This window comes from Pagrus major, chromosome 17, assembly GCF_040436345.1.
Source record: "Pagrus major chromosome 17, Pma_NU_1.0".
Lineage (NCBI taxonomy): Eukaryota > Metazoa > Chordata > Actinopteri > Spariformes > Sparidae > Pagrus > Pagrus major.
This window is the reverse complement of record NC_133231.1, coordinates 29,306,461-29,318,584: the sequence shown is the minus strand read 5'-3', so window position 1 is coordinate 29,318,584 and position 12,124 is coordinate 29,306,461. Positions and strand designations below refer to the sequence as shown.

The 12,124-nt window shown below is 38.9% G+C and overlaps 1 protein-coding gene across 1 annotated transcript; it reads right to left on the bottom strand.

Annotated features, from left to right (window-relative positions):
• Positions 1 to 5,007: 5,007 nt before the first annotated feature.
• Positions 5,008 to 12,093, bottom strand: hormad1 (HORMA domain containing 1). Its single transcript, XM_073485778.1, has 16 exons — positions 12,002 to 12,093; positions 11,739 to 11,794; positions 10,870 to 11,014; positions 10,691 to 10,754; positions 10,551 to 10,587; positions 10,370 to 10,390; positions 10,138 to 10,164; positions 9,951 to 10,018; positions 9,198 to 9,346; positions 8,291 to 8,448; positions 8,099 to 8,167; positions 7,476 to 7,536; positions 7,055 to 7,107; positions 6,388 to 6,471; positions 5,808 to 5,861; positions 5,008 to 5,371 (listed from the first exon to the last, which is right to left on the bottom strand). Exons 2-16 carry the CDS (start codon positions 11,769 to 11,771, stop codon positions 5,276 to 5,278), a joined length of 1,119 nt encoding a protein of 372 aa, XP_073341879.1. The 5' UTR covers positions 11,772 to 11,794; positions 12,002 to 12,093; the 3' UTR covers positions 5,008 to 5,275.
• Positions 12,094 to 12,124: the final 31 nt, after the last annotated feature.

Sequence of the window (12,124 nt, the reverse complement as noted above, 5' to 3'; positions counted from 1 at the left end):
CTCGCCAGCGCTGACCATACATACCCGGTGAGCGACTAAATCCCTGAATCTGCTGCCCCACTAACACCTGCTCTCAGCCTCCCCTCCTTTTTTATCATTCCTTATTCGGATCAATACTGTTGACTCCACTGCAGTGTCTCTCAAAAGACAAGTTGAATAGCCTCGTGTTGGCTGTTTAGTAGGATCGCATGCTTTTTAAATTGTGTACAGTGTGGAGGCCAACTGTACGAGCTGATTAAGGCATGCATGAGCAAGGAGATGCTATTCTGTCATGACACAAGGCAGCAGGAGTTATCTGTGAGGGCCTCGCTCCTGCTGCTCCTTCCATGGCTACTTATCGCCCCCTTGTGGTTGTTTGGGATATTTCATTCCTGCTTGTTAAATTCATCCACTGCTGTCAGAGTCGGGGTCTAAATTTCCATGTAAACATACATTGGAGGAAGAAGTAATCACAATACCACAGTTTGTAAATACTTCACTGCAGGTAAAAGCAAAAAAAATATTATGAAGTTTGCTCCGGCTCTAAGGTCATTTGAATCTAAACGTATCATGTGTTTTTTTGGTCTGTTTTTTCTTTTATATCTTGTTTTAAATGTCTTATGAGCAGCATTTTGATTTTCTGGTGGTCGAAAAGTGGCGTACAAATAAACCTGCCTTACCTTATAAGCAAAATGTAAATCAGCATCAAAAGTTAAAGTAGTACTCATGCAGAATGGACATTTATGAGTTTCATATTATTATAGTATATTGATGCCTTAATGGTAAAGTAGCATTTTGATGCTGAGACAAAACTAATTTTATACATTTGGGTAGTTTAATCTAAGACATATGTTATGAACTGATAAGACAATATATTATGGACAATATATGGATTCCTTTTGGCCGGTACCGATAACCAATAATTACCTACTTCTCAAGTCTGATACTAAGAAGATAACCAATAAGTTCACGTTTTTGTTCGGCTAAGTGTTGATGATTTAGTATTCTATAGCTTTAATATGATTTGTTGTGTTCAAACTTGTTGACTTTTTTTCCTTCTCTCTGAACTCTTGTGCATCGAAAACTGCAATCATGTCGTCTTTCTCTGAAACTGTAAAAACGTCTAGTCTCTGTTTCTATTAGTGAAATTCTGACTGATAAATAGAGCCGATAATATGAAGCTGATACCGATAAGTAGCCAATAGTAGTGGAATAAAATGAACAATATTTCCCCCCTCGGAAAAAGTAACCTCAAACTTAAATACAGTAAGTGCTTTGTTGACCTCTGGTAGCATACTGTGTGTTACTATGTTATGTTATGTTATGTTATGTTATGTTATGTTATGTTATGTTATGTAGGTGTATGGACAGTATAAGAATGTTTGATCCTATGGGGCATTTATTAAAAATCTGAATTCAATCAATGCTTATTTTTGCTGTATTTTCTTCCCAGAGAACATTTGAATGACATCTTTTTCTGGATTTCCTCCAACACCTCTGCCCACTAACTGATTCCAAAGGGTTAACAGTGAGCGGGGTACTCTGCTGGGGAAGCGCTAATCAGCTCGGAAACATTTGCTGCCCTTCTGGCAAGGTCAAAGGGGTCACGGTCCCTGGGCTGGATGTCCACTTCATCCCTCGCTCCTCCCCCTCCTGGTGTAAAGCCCAGCCCCCCCTTGGGGCCTATAGGCCCTGCAGGCACAATCACCGCACAGCGACTATAGGCTCACAGAAGCTGGCTTTAATCTATACGGAGCCCTGGGATGGACTGCGGCTGTCTGTCCATCAGTCTGTCAGTGTGTCTTGCCTTGACCGTACCCAGGCGGCCCTGGACCTAAGCTATCGACTCAGACAGGCCGAACCCAGATTTCTGATTGGTCCGCAGAGGCGTCCGGCGGGCCCCTCCTGCTGTTTGGCCAGCTGATTGATCTGTTAACACTGGCCGCTGGACGTGTGTCCCTGAATTTAATTTCAGAATTCATTTCTGGGAGACGTGTGTGTACAGAAATGATGTAGAGTCCCAGGATCCGAGTGAAGGATTGAGGGTGGACGCGAAATAAAATTGCAATTTAGATTCCTTTCCCCCCTCTCCATCGTTGGATATTTGGAACGTGCTTGACGGGAATACTGGTCTAAAACATTTTCATTTTCAACTCAAATATGATTGAAAGGGGTCCATATCCAAGTCTTCATGCCTTAAAGGGCTGAATCTCCGAGACAGAGACCACTTTGGGTGCAAGAAGAAACAATTTCTCTCAATATATTCCAGTGTACGTTTCTTTTATATTTTCCATGCCACTGGATGCATTTTGCCTTTTGGGTGCTATTTATCGGTTCATTTCTGTGATATAGTGCTGTTGTAATGACTATAGCACAGATACTGGTTATCTACAGGACATGACTAGACCTGCAAAGGTGCCGTTACCCTCATTGCATTTCATCACTTATCAATACCCAGAGAACCCCCTGCTGTCAAAATAATAAAAAGTGTTGAAAAATGCCACTGGAGTCGGGCTGTGAGGTTAGGTAACCCTGATTCATTTCACAGCTCATAAAGCGCGTCGATGTGCTGGTGTGTGGGTATTGTCCACCACGGATTTCCCAGTCCATTCTGCTTTACGCTTCTCTGTTATCAGAAAATACCCATAAAAAACGCACAGACAATGAAATAAATGTAGTGGCTAAGACAATGCCTGTGTTAGGAAGTGAAGGCTGATTTGATGGAGTCTCTCTTTCTCTGCCCCCTCTGGCCTGCTGCAGACACAGAGAGGTGGGGGCTGCTTGGATATGCATCACAAAGGCTTCCTGCAGTATTGATCCGCAGTGGGTTAAGGCAGTCTATCAGCAAATGTCCCTCTCTCTGGGAAAAACAATAGGAGATTAAAAACACACAGCTTGCCGGGCGGGAGGCTGCTGATGGGCCCTTATCTGGGCCCAAAGGTCACTGTGTACAGATATAATCCACTTTCACTTAACAGCTTCATTTAAGGCACCTCACATGCAAATGGTGGCATTTTCTGGGTCTATTCAAAGACTGAGGTTTGTTTTTCGTGAGGCAGGGGAAGTTGAATTGTCTCTACCAGAGGTGAGGAAAGAAGTTACTGACAGGAAGCTGAAACTGTTAAATCTTTCAGCTGTAGAAGACGACTGTATTTCCTTTCAACAAACCGAAAAGAAAGCTCCACGTCTGAGCGTCTCACTGCTGATAGAAGCAGCTGCTGAGTGTTACGACTACAGAGCCTCCAGAGATGCATTTTTGCACACGACCGCGAGACCATATTTAAAAAAAGATGAAATTTCATAAATCTGAATCACACATATGCTGTACACAGCATGTAACTGTAACATAACATAACACATGTCACAATACAATTACTGCATATGAAGACGAAGGATGCTCCAAAAGACTTATGTTCCTGACATTTAAACAGGAGTTTAAACTTTGACGAGTCGACTGGTCTAAAAGTAAGAAAACATTAAGAAAACACTGTTTGAAAAATATTGCATATTGGATGGAAAACCGCTGCTGTTAACATCAGTAGCGGTTGCTTGTTTTTCAAAATGCAACATTTGACTTGGAAGACATGACAAGTTGCTTCAATATGTAATTTAAATGTGCACATTTATAAAACTAATAATAACTTTAACCGAGTAGTATTTCTGGTGCTGGTATATTGAATTTATCTGTAATTCGATTCTCCCATCGTCAAAAAGAACATGTTGGGATCTATTCTTCCTCTGAGAAATCATGTCACCTTGTAATTTCAGATCTCCACAAGTAGATTTTTTTAGCTTCAGTAACATTTTTATAATGAAAAAGTTCAATTTCAGATATCTATAATCCAATTATTACAAGTTAGAACTATCTTTTTGGGGTATCCATTGACAGATTTCCACAATACATTTGTGGATATCTGCGATTGCATTCTTTCTGGTCATTATTCTTTATGTACATATCTGAAACTGCATTTTTACTGGTCATCATGCCAGTTTAGGATGTCTGTAGTGACATTTTTTACTGGTCACAATGTACTTTTGGATATTGAAAATCAAATTATGGATATCTGGAATTGTTTTCATTTTGTGTGAAATTGTGTGAATTATGTGAAATTAAAATTATGAATAGAACAATTGTAGATATCTGAAATGAGACTTTTTCCTGATGAGAATTGTAGTCAAGATATCCAGGATGCTCATTATGGATATTAAAAAAATATCTGAAATGTTCTTTTTGACTAGTAAGAATCAAATTACAGATATATTCAATATGTAAATATGTATAAATCCAGTGTAGCTATTAAATGTTAAAACAGCTTGACACACTCCTGCAGCAGTGTAACACCTACTGTGTGCAGATGCTGGTAGGAGTTTCAACTGTGTTGTTCTTTTAACGTCTCTTCTCTTCTGCACTTACAGTGCGGTGCATTTATACAAGGTTCTTACAGCTAATAAAAAATATGACTCATAAAATCCTGGCATGCACCGCAGTATCCTCACACATGACTGCAGTCTCTGCATACTGCTCTTTTTATACCTACGCCATTGGTAGGTGTGTACAGGGGCACACAGTCAGACCCTGACAGACACACAATTAACACAAGTGAAATTTCTTCTTCTCTCTCATCCGTTAGGACATCAGTGAATTGACGACGGGGTTGTTTGACCTCAGTGCTGATTGAGTTACGTCACTTGTCAATACGTCACCTGGAAGCAGCTTGTCACGAGGAAAATAAAACCAAACCCTCTGCATACATACAATGATACTGGTAGCAACACAGCCAGTTTTACAAGTACTGATCTGCCATAAAAAGTGCAAATACAAATTAAAAAAGAAATGAGGTAATCCTTTCCTTCTACCTTTTACGTCAGAGACGGCACTAACTCAGCAAACAAACCGTGTGTTGTTCTTAAACATAAGAGCGACATAAACTGCAACACCAGGTGACACTGGATTCAATTTTGCATTTTATTTAAGTTGTTAACAAATAACTCAGAATGGCAACAGTAAAACGAACATAATCATTCAACTTCAATACTGTGTCAATTAATACATTTGCTCCTCAGTCTTCTAAGATGTCCACATTCAGATGTGTTGCATTCAAACACTGTGGAGCGAAATACTGTTCAAACACTGTCAAATACTGTTCAAAACTGTACAGCAAACAATAATACCTATAATAGGTGAATTTCCTTAAAAAACAGTTACGTAACATGCTGTAATCAAAATCGGATCTTTAAAAACATCAGTGGAAATCAATACAGCCGTGCTGCTGTGATAGCAGTGGGGGGGGTGCAGTCAGAAGCGCTCTTTGGGCTCGCTGAATTTGCGCTTCTTCTTGGGCGCGGAGGTGGACGGCGTTTCCTGGCTGTTGGGGATGTCATACTGAGAAACCTTAAAAAACAGCAGAAGAAGCAATGCAGTTCACAACCACAGAATATCATGCGTCCGCTGACAGATAACATCCCACACCGAGAAAACCACGAAGTGATCAGTGCTGACTCATCTGTGAAACAAACAGGCTTCCTACGCAGTTTCCATCTAAATCATCATCCCAAAACCGTCTGTAGAAAAGCTTTTCATGTGAAAGTACAGCTGTTTTATGAGCCTTTATCAAAACTGATGTCTTTTTTTTTTCTTCTTCAAAAACTAAAAACGCTACACGTTGAGCTAAATGAAGAGAACCGGCTCTTTGGGCTGCAGCTTGTACGTCTCACTTCAGAGAGTTAGAAGTGCTTTATTATTTGCTAGCAGCCTTTACAGCTTTATATTAAATTGTTTTGATTAAATTAAATTCAGATCAGAGTTCATAAACACCCAAATTTCTCACCGTTTTGTCCTTCATAGCTGTCGGCTTCTTGTTGTTCACAATCAGGTTTGTCTCCTATCCACACACACACACACACACCAAAGCAGTCGTATTAGATCTTTGATAATGTTTATCTATTCGATGATTTCATAACATTTTATCCTAATTTTTCATCAAATCAAATAAATAATTTCCTACTTAAAGTGGAAAAACTTCTGTAACAGTTTTCGACAACAAATATCACATTCATAAGTGGATTGTTTTATGAAGCAAAATATATTTAATGATATATAATGTATGATATTTACTTATCTGTTCTAACGTTGACCAGAGTGGCTACATTAACACACACAATACTCAAATAGACCAGCTGTAGGTCAATATAAACATCACAAATGATTTAAAATAACCTCAGTAAAAAAATAGTTAAGATGTCAGGCTGGCTGCCTCATAAACATTTAACTTTTCTTACTTGCATTATGTGAAAATTCTGTCTAATCTCAGTCACAGAGATACGTTCTGTGTCAGTGTCTCAGGTCGTCTAGCTATAACAGTGTAAGAACAGAGCTGGGGGCTGTTGAGTTATGAGTGGCTGACTGACTGTAGTGGATTTAATGATCCGTCCACTCCTGGTCCTCTTCAGGCCCACCTCCATGTCGGAGGTCTTCTTCACAAGAGTGTCCATCTGAGAGGAGACAGATGGTCCGTAACGCCACCGACCATTAAGTGCACTCAAAGAGGTCCTTTGCTTCGTGTTTACACAGAAAGAGTCTTTCTGCTTTTTCAGACGGATGATAAATGTTTTGAATTCTCAAAATGACTTTTAACACGTCTTGTGTTAAAGACATTTCTCTTTACATTAATAGTTAAACCAGCTATGAAAACCTTAAACCCAGTAAATTAATTGGTAAACACTTTCCTCAAAATGCTCATGAAATGAATGGATTAATCCCCGAGATGCAAAATGAGAGCCAGAAACCGGCTTAACAAAAGTATTATCTTTCCTTCCTTCCCCCTCTTTTTATACCTTGATATTATTTCACTTACACATTTACGTGTTGCTGATTAAGAAAAGGTTTTTTCTCTTTCATTAATGTTTTGATTCCTCATCATGTATTTCCACATGACAGGCAAACGATGGTGAATCAAGCAAATAGGATCTGTATATTTTAGTGTTTAAATTTCTGCAGCAGAAGCTTGAACTTCAGTGTTCAGTGTCATATGAACTCACAGTGAGTCGAGGTCGGTGTAGTAAATGTCACACTTACCTCTGTGGCTTCCTCACAACTCTCAAGCTTCTCATTGCAGCTCAGCTGGATCTCTTTAGTTCATAAATTAAAAAAGATGGTGAAGTTCATATAGTCTTATTTATGTCTAGTTCAATAATCTGAATTATTCTCTATGGATAATGAAGATCTTCGTAAGTTCATCAAAGCTCAATTTAAGTATTTAACCCAAAGCGAAGCCTTCAGTGAACAGTCATAATGAAACCCTTATACTTTTTTCACTCTAAGATTATTCTTCCAGTTTATAGTGATGTTTAACATGTTTATGAAGGGAAAAAGTTAAAAATGTTTTTTAAACACCTGCAGTTCTTCTGGAGACATTACAGAACACAAACAAAGTTAAACTCATCCCTGATAAAGTTATTATGTACACAGCTGAAGTGAAATGGGAGGAGGATTTTACCAGTGTTATCCAAGTCTGTGTTCTCATTGTCAGACTTCTCCACGTCTTCAATCACATGACTCTAAAGATTAAGACATGTTATCTGATCACACAGGGTCAACATACTGACCACAACAATGACTGCTTCTGATAACACACACTGACGTGCACGTCTGACCTGTAGCTTTGCTTGCGTGTGCAATATTTAGGCATTTCACAATTCAGTTGTCAATAATGAAAGCTGTTCAGCACATTGCACACAGACTTACATCACACCTCTACATGAACATGTAGCTCTGACGTCAAAGATGTTCATTTAGAGCAGTTTCCTAAAAGCAAAAATAACCTGGTGGAAAAATGTTTAATACATTTATTTTCTATTAAATGCACAAGATAATATTTTCTTATTTGGGTGTTTAGAGGGATTACATCTTCAGTTACCAAACCTATTTTGGTCATCGTTTTTTTTTGGGTTTTTTTCATAATTATTTAATTAATTACAGTCGTCACTTTGGGCTCTGGGAAATTGCGATGAGCATTTTTCACATTTATTTTACATTTTATAGACTAAATGATTAATCATGAAGGTAATCAGCAAATTAATTGATAACATAATAACAGTTAGTTGCAGTCCTAGTGCTGACCTGTGAGAGGACGCCCTCCTCCTTCATATGCAGAAACCACTTGTCCGTCACATGAACTTTTTCCTCCACCTGCAGACATTTAGCAACATGTATAGCTTGTTTATAAGAGCTCACATAATAGGTTTTACAATTTCAAGTGAGGTTTTTAACATTTTATTTCTGTCCGTCTGTCTCATGCTTCTTTTCCTTCACCTGCTCCAGTCTCTGTCTCTCGGTGGCCATGTCCAACTTCAGAGTGTGGAAGGGAGTAACCACTTCGCCCATGGTGAGTTTGACCGGCTCCTTCTCAAACACCATGGTGTCGGTGTCAGACTCCTTGAAGCCTGGCGGCTGGTAGCCCTGAGGAGTGGCTGGAAAACAGACAAACAGACAGACGGACCGTGAAACAAACAGTGAGACAGAGACAAACAAAAAAGAGAGCATGTCTACAAATTCTAAAGGTGGAAAAATCCCAACCTATACACACAATCTCTTATTCGAGCAAATATTTGTAACCACAGTTGAAAACACACTGTAACCAGAATGGCATTCAGTAGAGTGCATACCTCCGCCAAGGCCCGACAGTCGTCTTTTGTACTGACTCATAAATGTCAGTCGCCTCAATATGCCTGATTTATTTCATCCATGCACTATTCACTTTGCACACATACACTATCTCACAATTACTTTCTCGTAATCTGCATGTGATGGTCTCTCTTTCTTACACTTTCAGAATTGTCATACGGTTGCAAATAATTTATTTGCACTTTATGCAAATACAAATGTTTTAAAAGTTTGTGTCTGATGTTTGTGTCTGTATTGTGCAATGTTTTTGCCTCTTTGAAACTGGTTTCGCCACCTGCTCTGACTAACTGCCCTTGAGCAAGACGCTGAACATTTTGTTACACACTCGAGTCACGTTGGAGCGTCAGCTGAATATTTAAAATGCTTTGAACAAAGCTGCAGCACATGGAAGAGAATTCAGGCATGCCAGCTCATGAAATTCAGTTGAAGTGTAGTCACTGGAATGTTATACAAAGCTTTAAAAGCTTTTGCTCAATTTAATTTATGTTGCATTTGTAGAAAATTATAATCATGTTGTTGTGTTGTGTTGTGTTACCATCGTCATAGTAAGCCAGCTTCATGTTGAGGCAGACGCTGTCAGGCAGAGGACCCAGGTTCTGCATCAGAGTGTAGAGCTTCCTCACCAACAAAATGCTGGCCTTCTTGGTGTTGCCACAAGCCATCGACAACTTGTTGTTGTTGATGCTGATGAGAAATGAACACAAAACATCAGCCCAAAGGAGCTTAAATGTACTGTAAATCGTTCAGTCACTTAAGGTTTTTGGTATTCCTGAGGTGAACCAACCACGGTGGATTACAATGTGAAGACACTTTACAGGTGTTCAGGTAGAGAGGCCTGTTTATGACTGTAGAGACTGAAAACTACTCTGACTTTTAACACTCCACTTGTGAAATGCTGTTGTAGCACAGTTTTGCAGTTGCTGAATGAAATATTCGAAATATAACTCTACTGTCATTCAAATATAAAGTTTATGGCAAAGTATCATTCAAAAGAAACTTTATTTTAAATTAAAGTTACAGTGAAGTTTCCAAACATACTCAGTCAAACATGCCATGCTTCAACTGTGAAGCTTCTCACGAATTTTAGGAATTAAAAGCATCAAAGGTGTTTATTCATGCTCCGACATAGTCACAATGAGAAAGAAAATCAAGTTACTTCCTGGTGTGTGGGTATAAAGCCAACTCAAAGATTGCTCATACTGTGCATGTATTTTCCTTTTGTTTTCTTTATTGATGTGAGGTTTATTTAATGTCTTATCATGACTGTTGCGTTAAAAAAACTTCCCACCTTTCAAAGTCCATCTGCGCTCCTGCTGCAGAGTACTGGATCCTAAACTGGTAAAACTCAGTCACTTTCTGAAAGAAAGACAAGACAGGTGCTGTATAAGATATGCAATCCACATATAAACAGCTAGTTATCTGTACAGTAGCTTTTTAAAACATCAACACTGGCAAGAAGACAAACTGCGCACTACCTGGGGGTTCTCTGGGTCAGTGTAGATCTGAAAAACAGCACCAGGGAATATTTCTTTTAGGTTTTATAGAAAAGACTAAATTGTGCACAACATGAGCTCAAAAGGTGAGTTTGATTACATTGCCTAGTATTTGCTTGCTTTCCCAGGCAGGCTCCTCACCCCAATTTGTTTATTACAACTAAACAAAAAAAGGACCAGGCAAAAGAAGTCAAAGAAATCACAAAATACTCACAGACAGAATAACTGTCCGCAGCTGGTGGGGAAAAAAATAATTTTGACCGCGTTAGTTACTTTGGATATCAGGAGAAAATGTGAAATTTGCTGGTTATGTAAATGTATGTTGTCTAACCCACGTCATAAAGACATGTATGAAAAAATCTTCAGAGTGATGGAAAAGGTTGAATATGACTTACATATTTCTTCTGGACGGCATCAAAGCAGCCCTGCAACCTGGAACACATGTTATATCACTGACACACATCCTCCAATGTGTTCTCACACACAGTACATCGCCAACTGTTCTGATAACTGCCCGAGTGTTATTATTATTTACCACTGAACAATCTGACTTGCACCGGGACAGCTGCGCTCTTCTCTAAGGATCATCACTTTCTGATCTGTGGGAAGAAAACGAGGGAGGAAGAAACTTCTTAGTAAATATTTCCAAATGGTAAACAGACCTTGATCGCCACCGCAGCGTGCAGCCAGGTGATTTTCCATGTGTCATCTAACCTTCGACATATTTGTCTCCGTAGGCTTTCTCTGGGAAAAGGCCCCGGAGGTATGTGATGCCCGACACGGCGATGGCAAGAAGCTTCTTTATAACAACCAGCGACTGCTGTTCTGTCTGAACCTGGTTAGGCAATATCTGAACATCCTACACGAGTGAAACAAATTAATCACAGGCTGATTACTGCCTACTGCTCACAGTCAACACAGACACTACAAATCAGCCAACAGCTGCATCTGAACACGTGAGCCTTCAACATATTTTATAACAAAAAAGATTTTCAGTGATAATCTGCCTAGCGATGTAATACTGTCTGTATGATGTCTAAAATGAATTAAACATGTAAGCATGATATTAATAATGAGATGTTGATGTTCAATGGTCTAAATATTAGTATGTATCATTCATTCACAAAATCTGGGTTGTCTATAGATTTATAAAATAGTATTTGGAAGAAATTAAATATGTCAGTGTTAGTTAGCGTTAATCACCTGTTAAACACGCTAGCTGGACAAGCTGCCCATTCACTTTAAACCAAGGAGTCTCAACTTTATTTCATGATGAATATATGATCATTGTAGTTTTTGTATCCTACCTGAATTTGTATGTAATCTGTATCTGCACAGTAACTAATTCAAGTACTCAAAATGAATGTAGCTAAGTGAAGTAGATGTGTAAAAGTAGATTACATTTGAAATGGTTAAAAGTGCAGGGTTTTGGTACATAAGTGAATGTACACAATAAGTAACATTACTGCTACAAATAGGGAGAAAACGTGACACAGCATAGATTGAATAAAACATGTATGACTCTGCACTTGCCTTGAAGCTAACCAGCTATACGCTAAAGTTAACTGTGTATGCTGCATTACCTGTGAAGTTCTCACTTGTTGTACACATGCCATGGTGAACAATCACAAAATAAAGGCTGCAAAGAAAAGAGAGAAATTATGTGAAGTGGCCTACAAGGTTGCTTTAGCTAGCTTAGCACCAAACACATTAACATACACTGCAACTAGCATGCTGACATGTTAGCTAAACGATTAGCATGTTACATTTTGGCAGCCACCTGCTAAAACTGAGCTGTCTCTGTGTATTGTTACTAACCTAGTCTTGATAATAAGCTTGTACTTACATGGGAACAGTAAAATTATATTTGACCGACAACGACAATACAGTACAATTAGTTTTTTTAAGATCTGGACGCAAGCTAGGCGCTAACGTAAAACCACCGTTCCCGCTAATTGTTAGATTGACG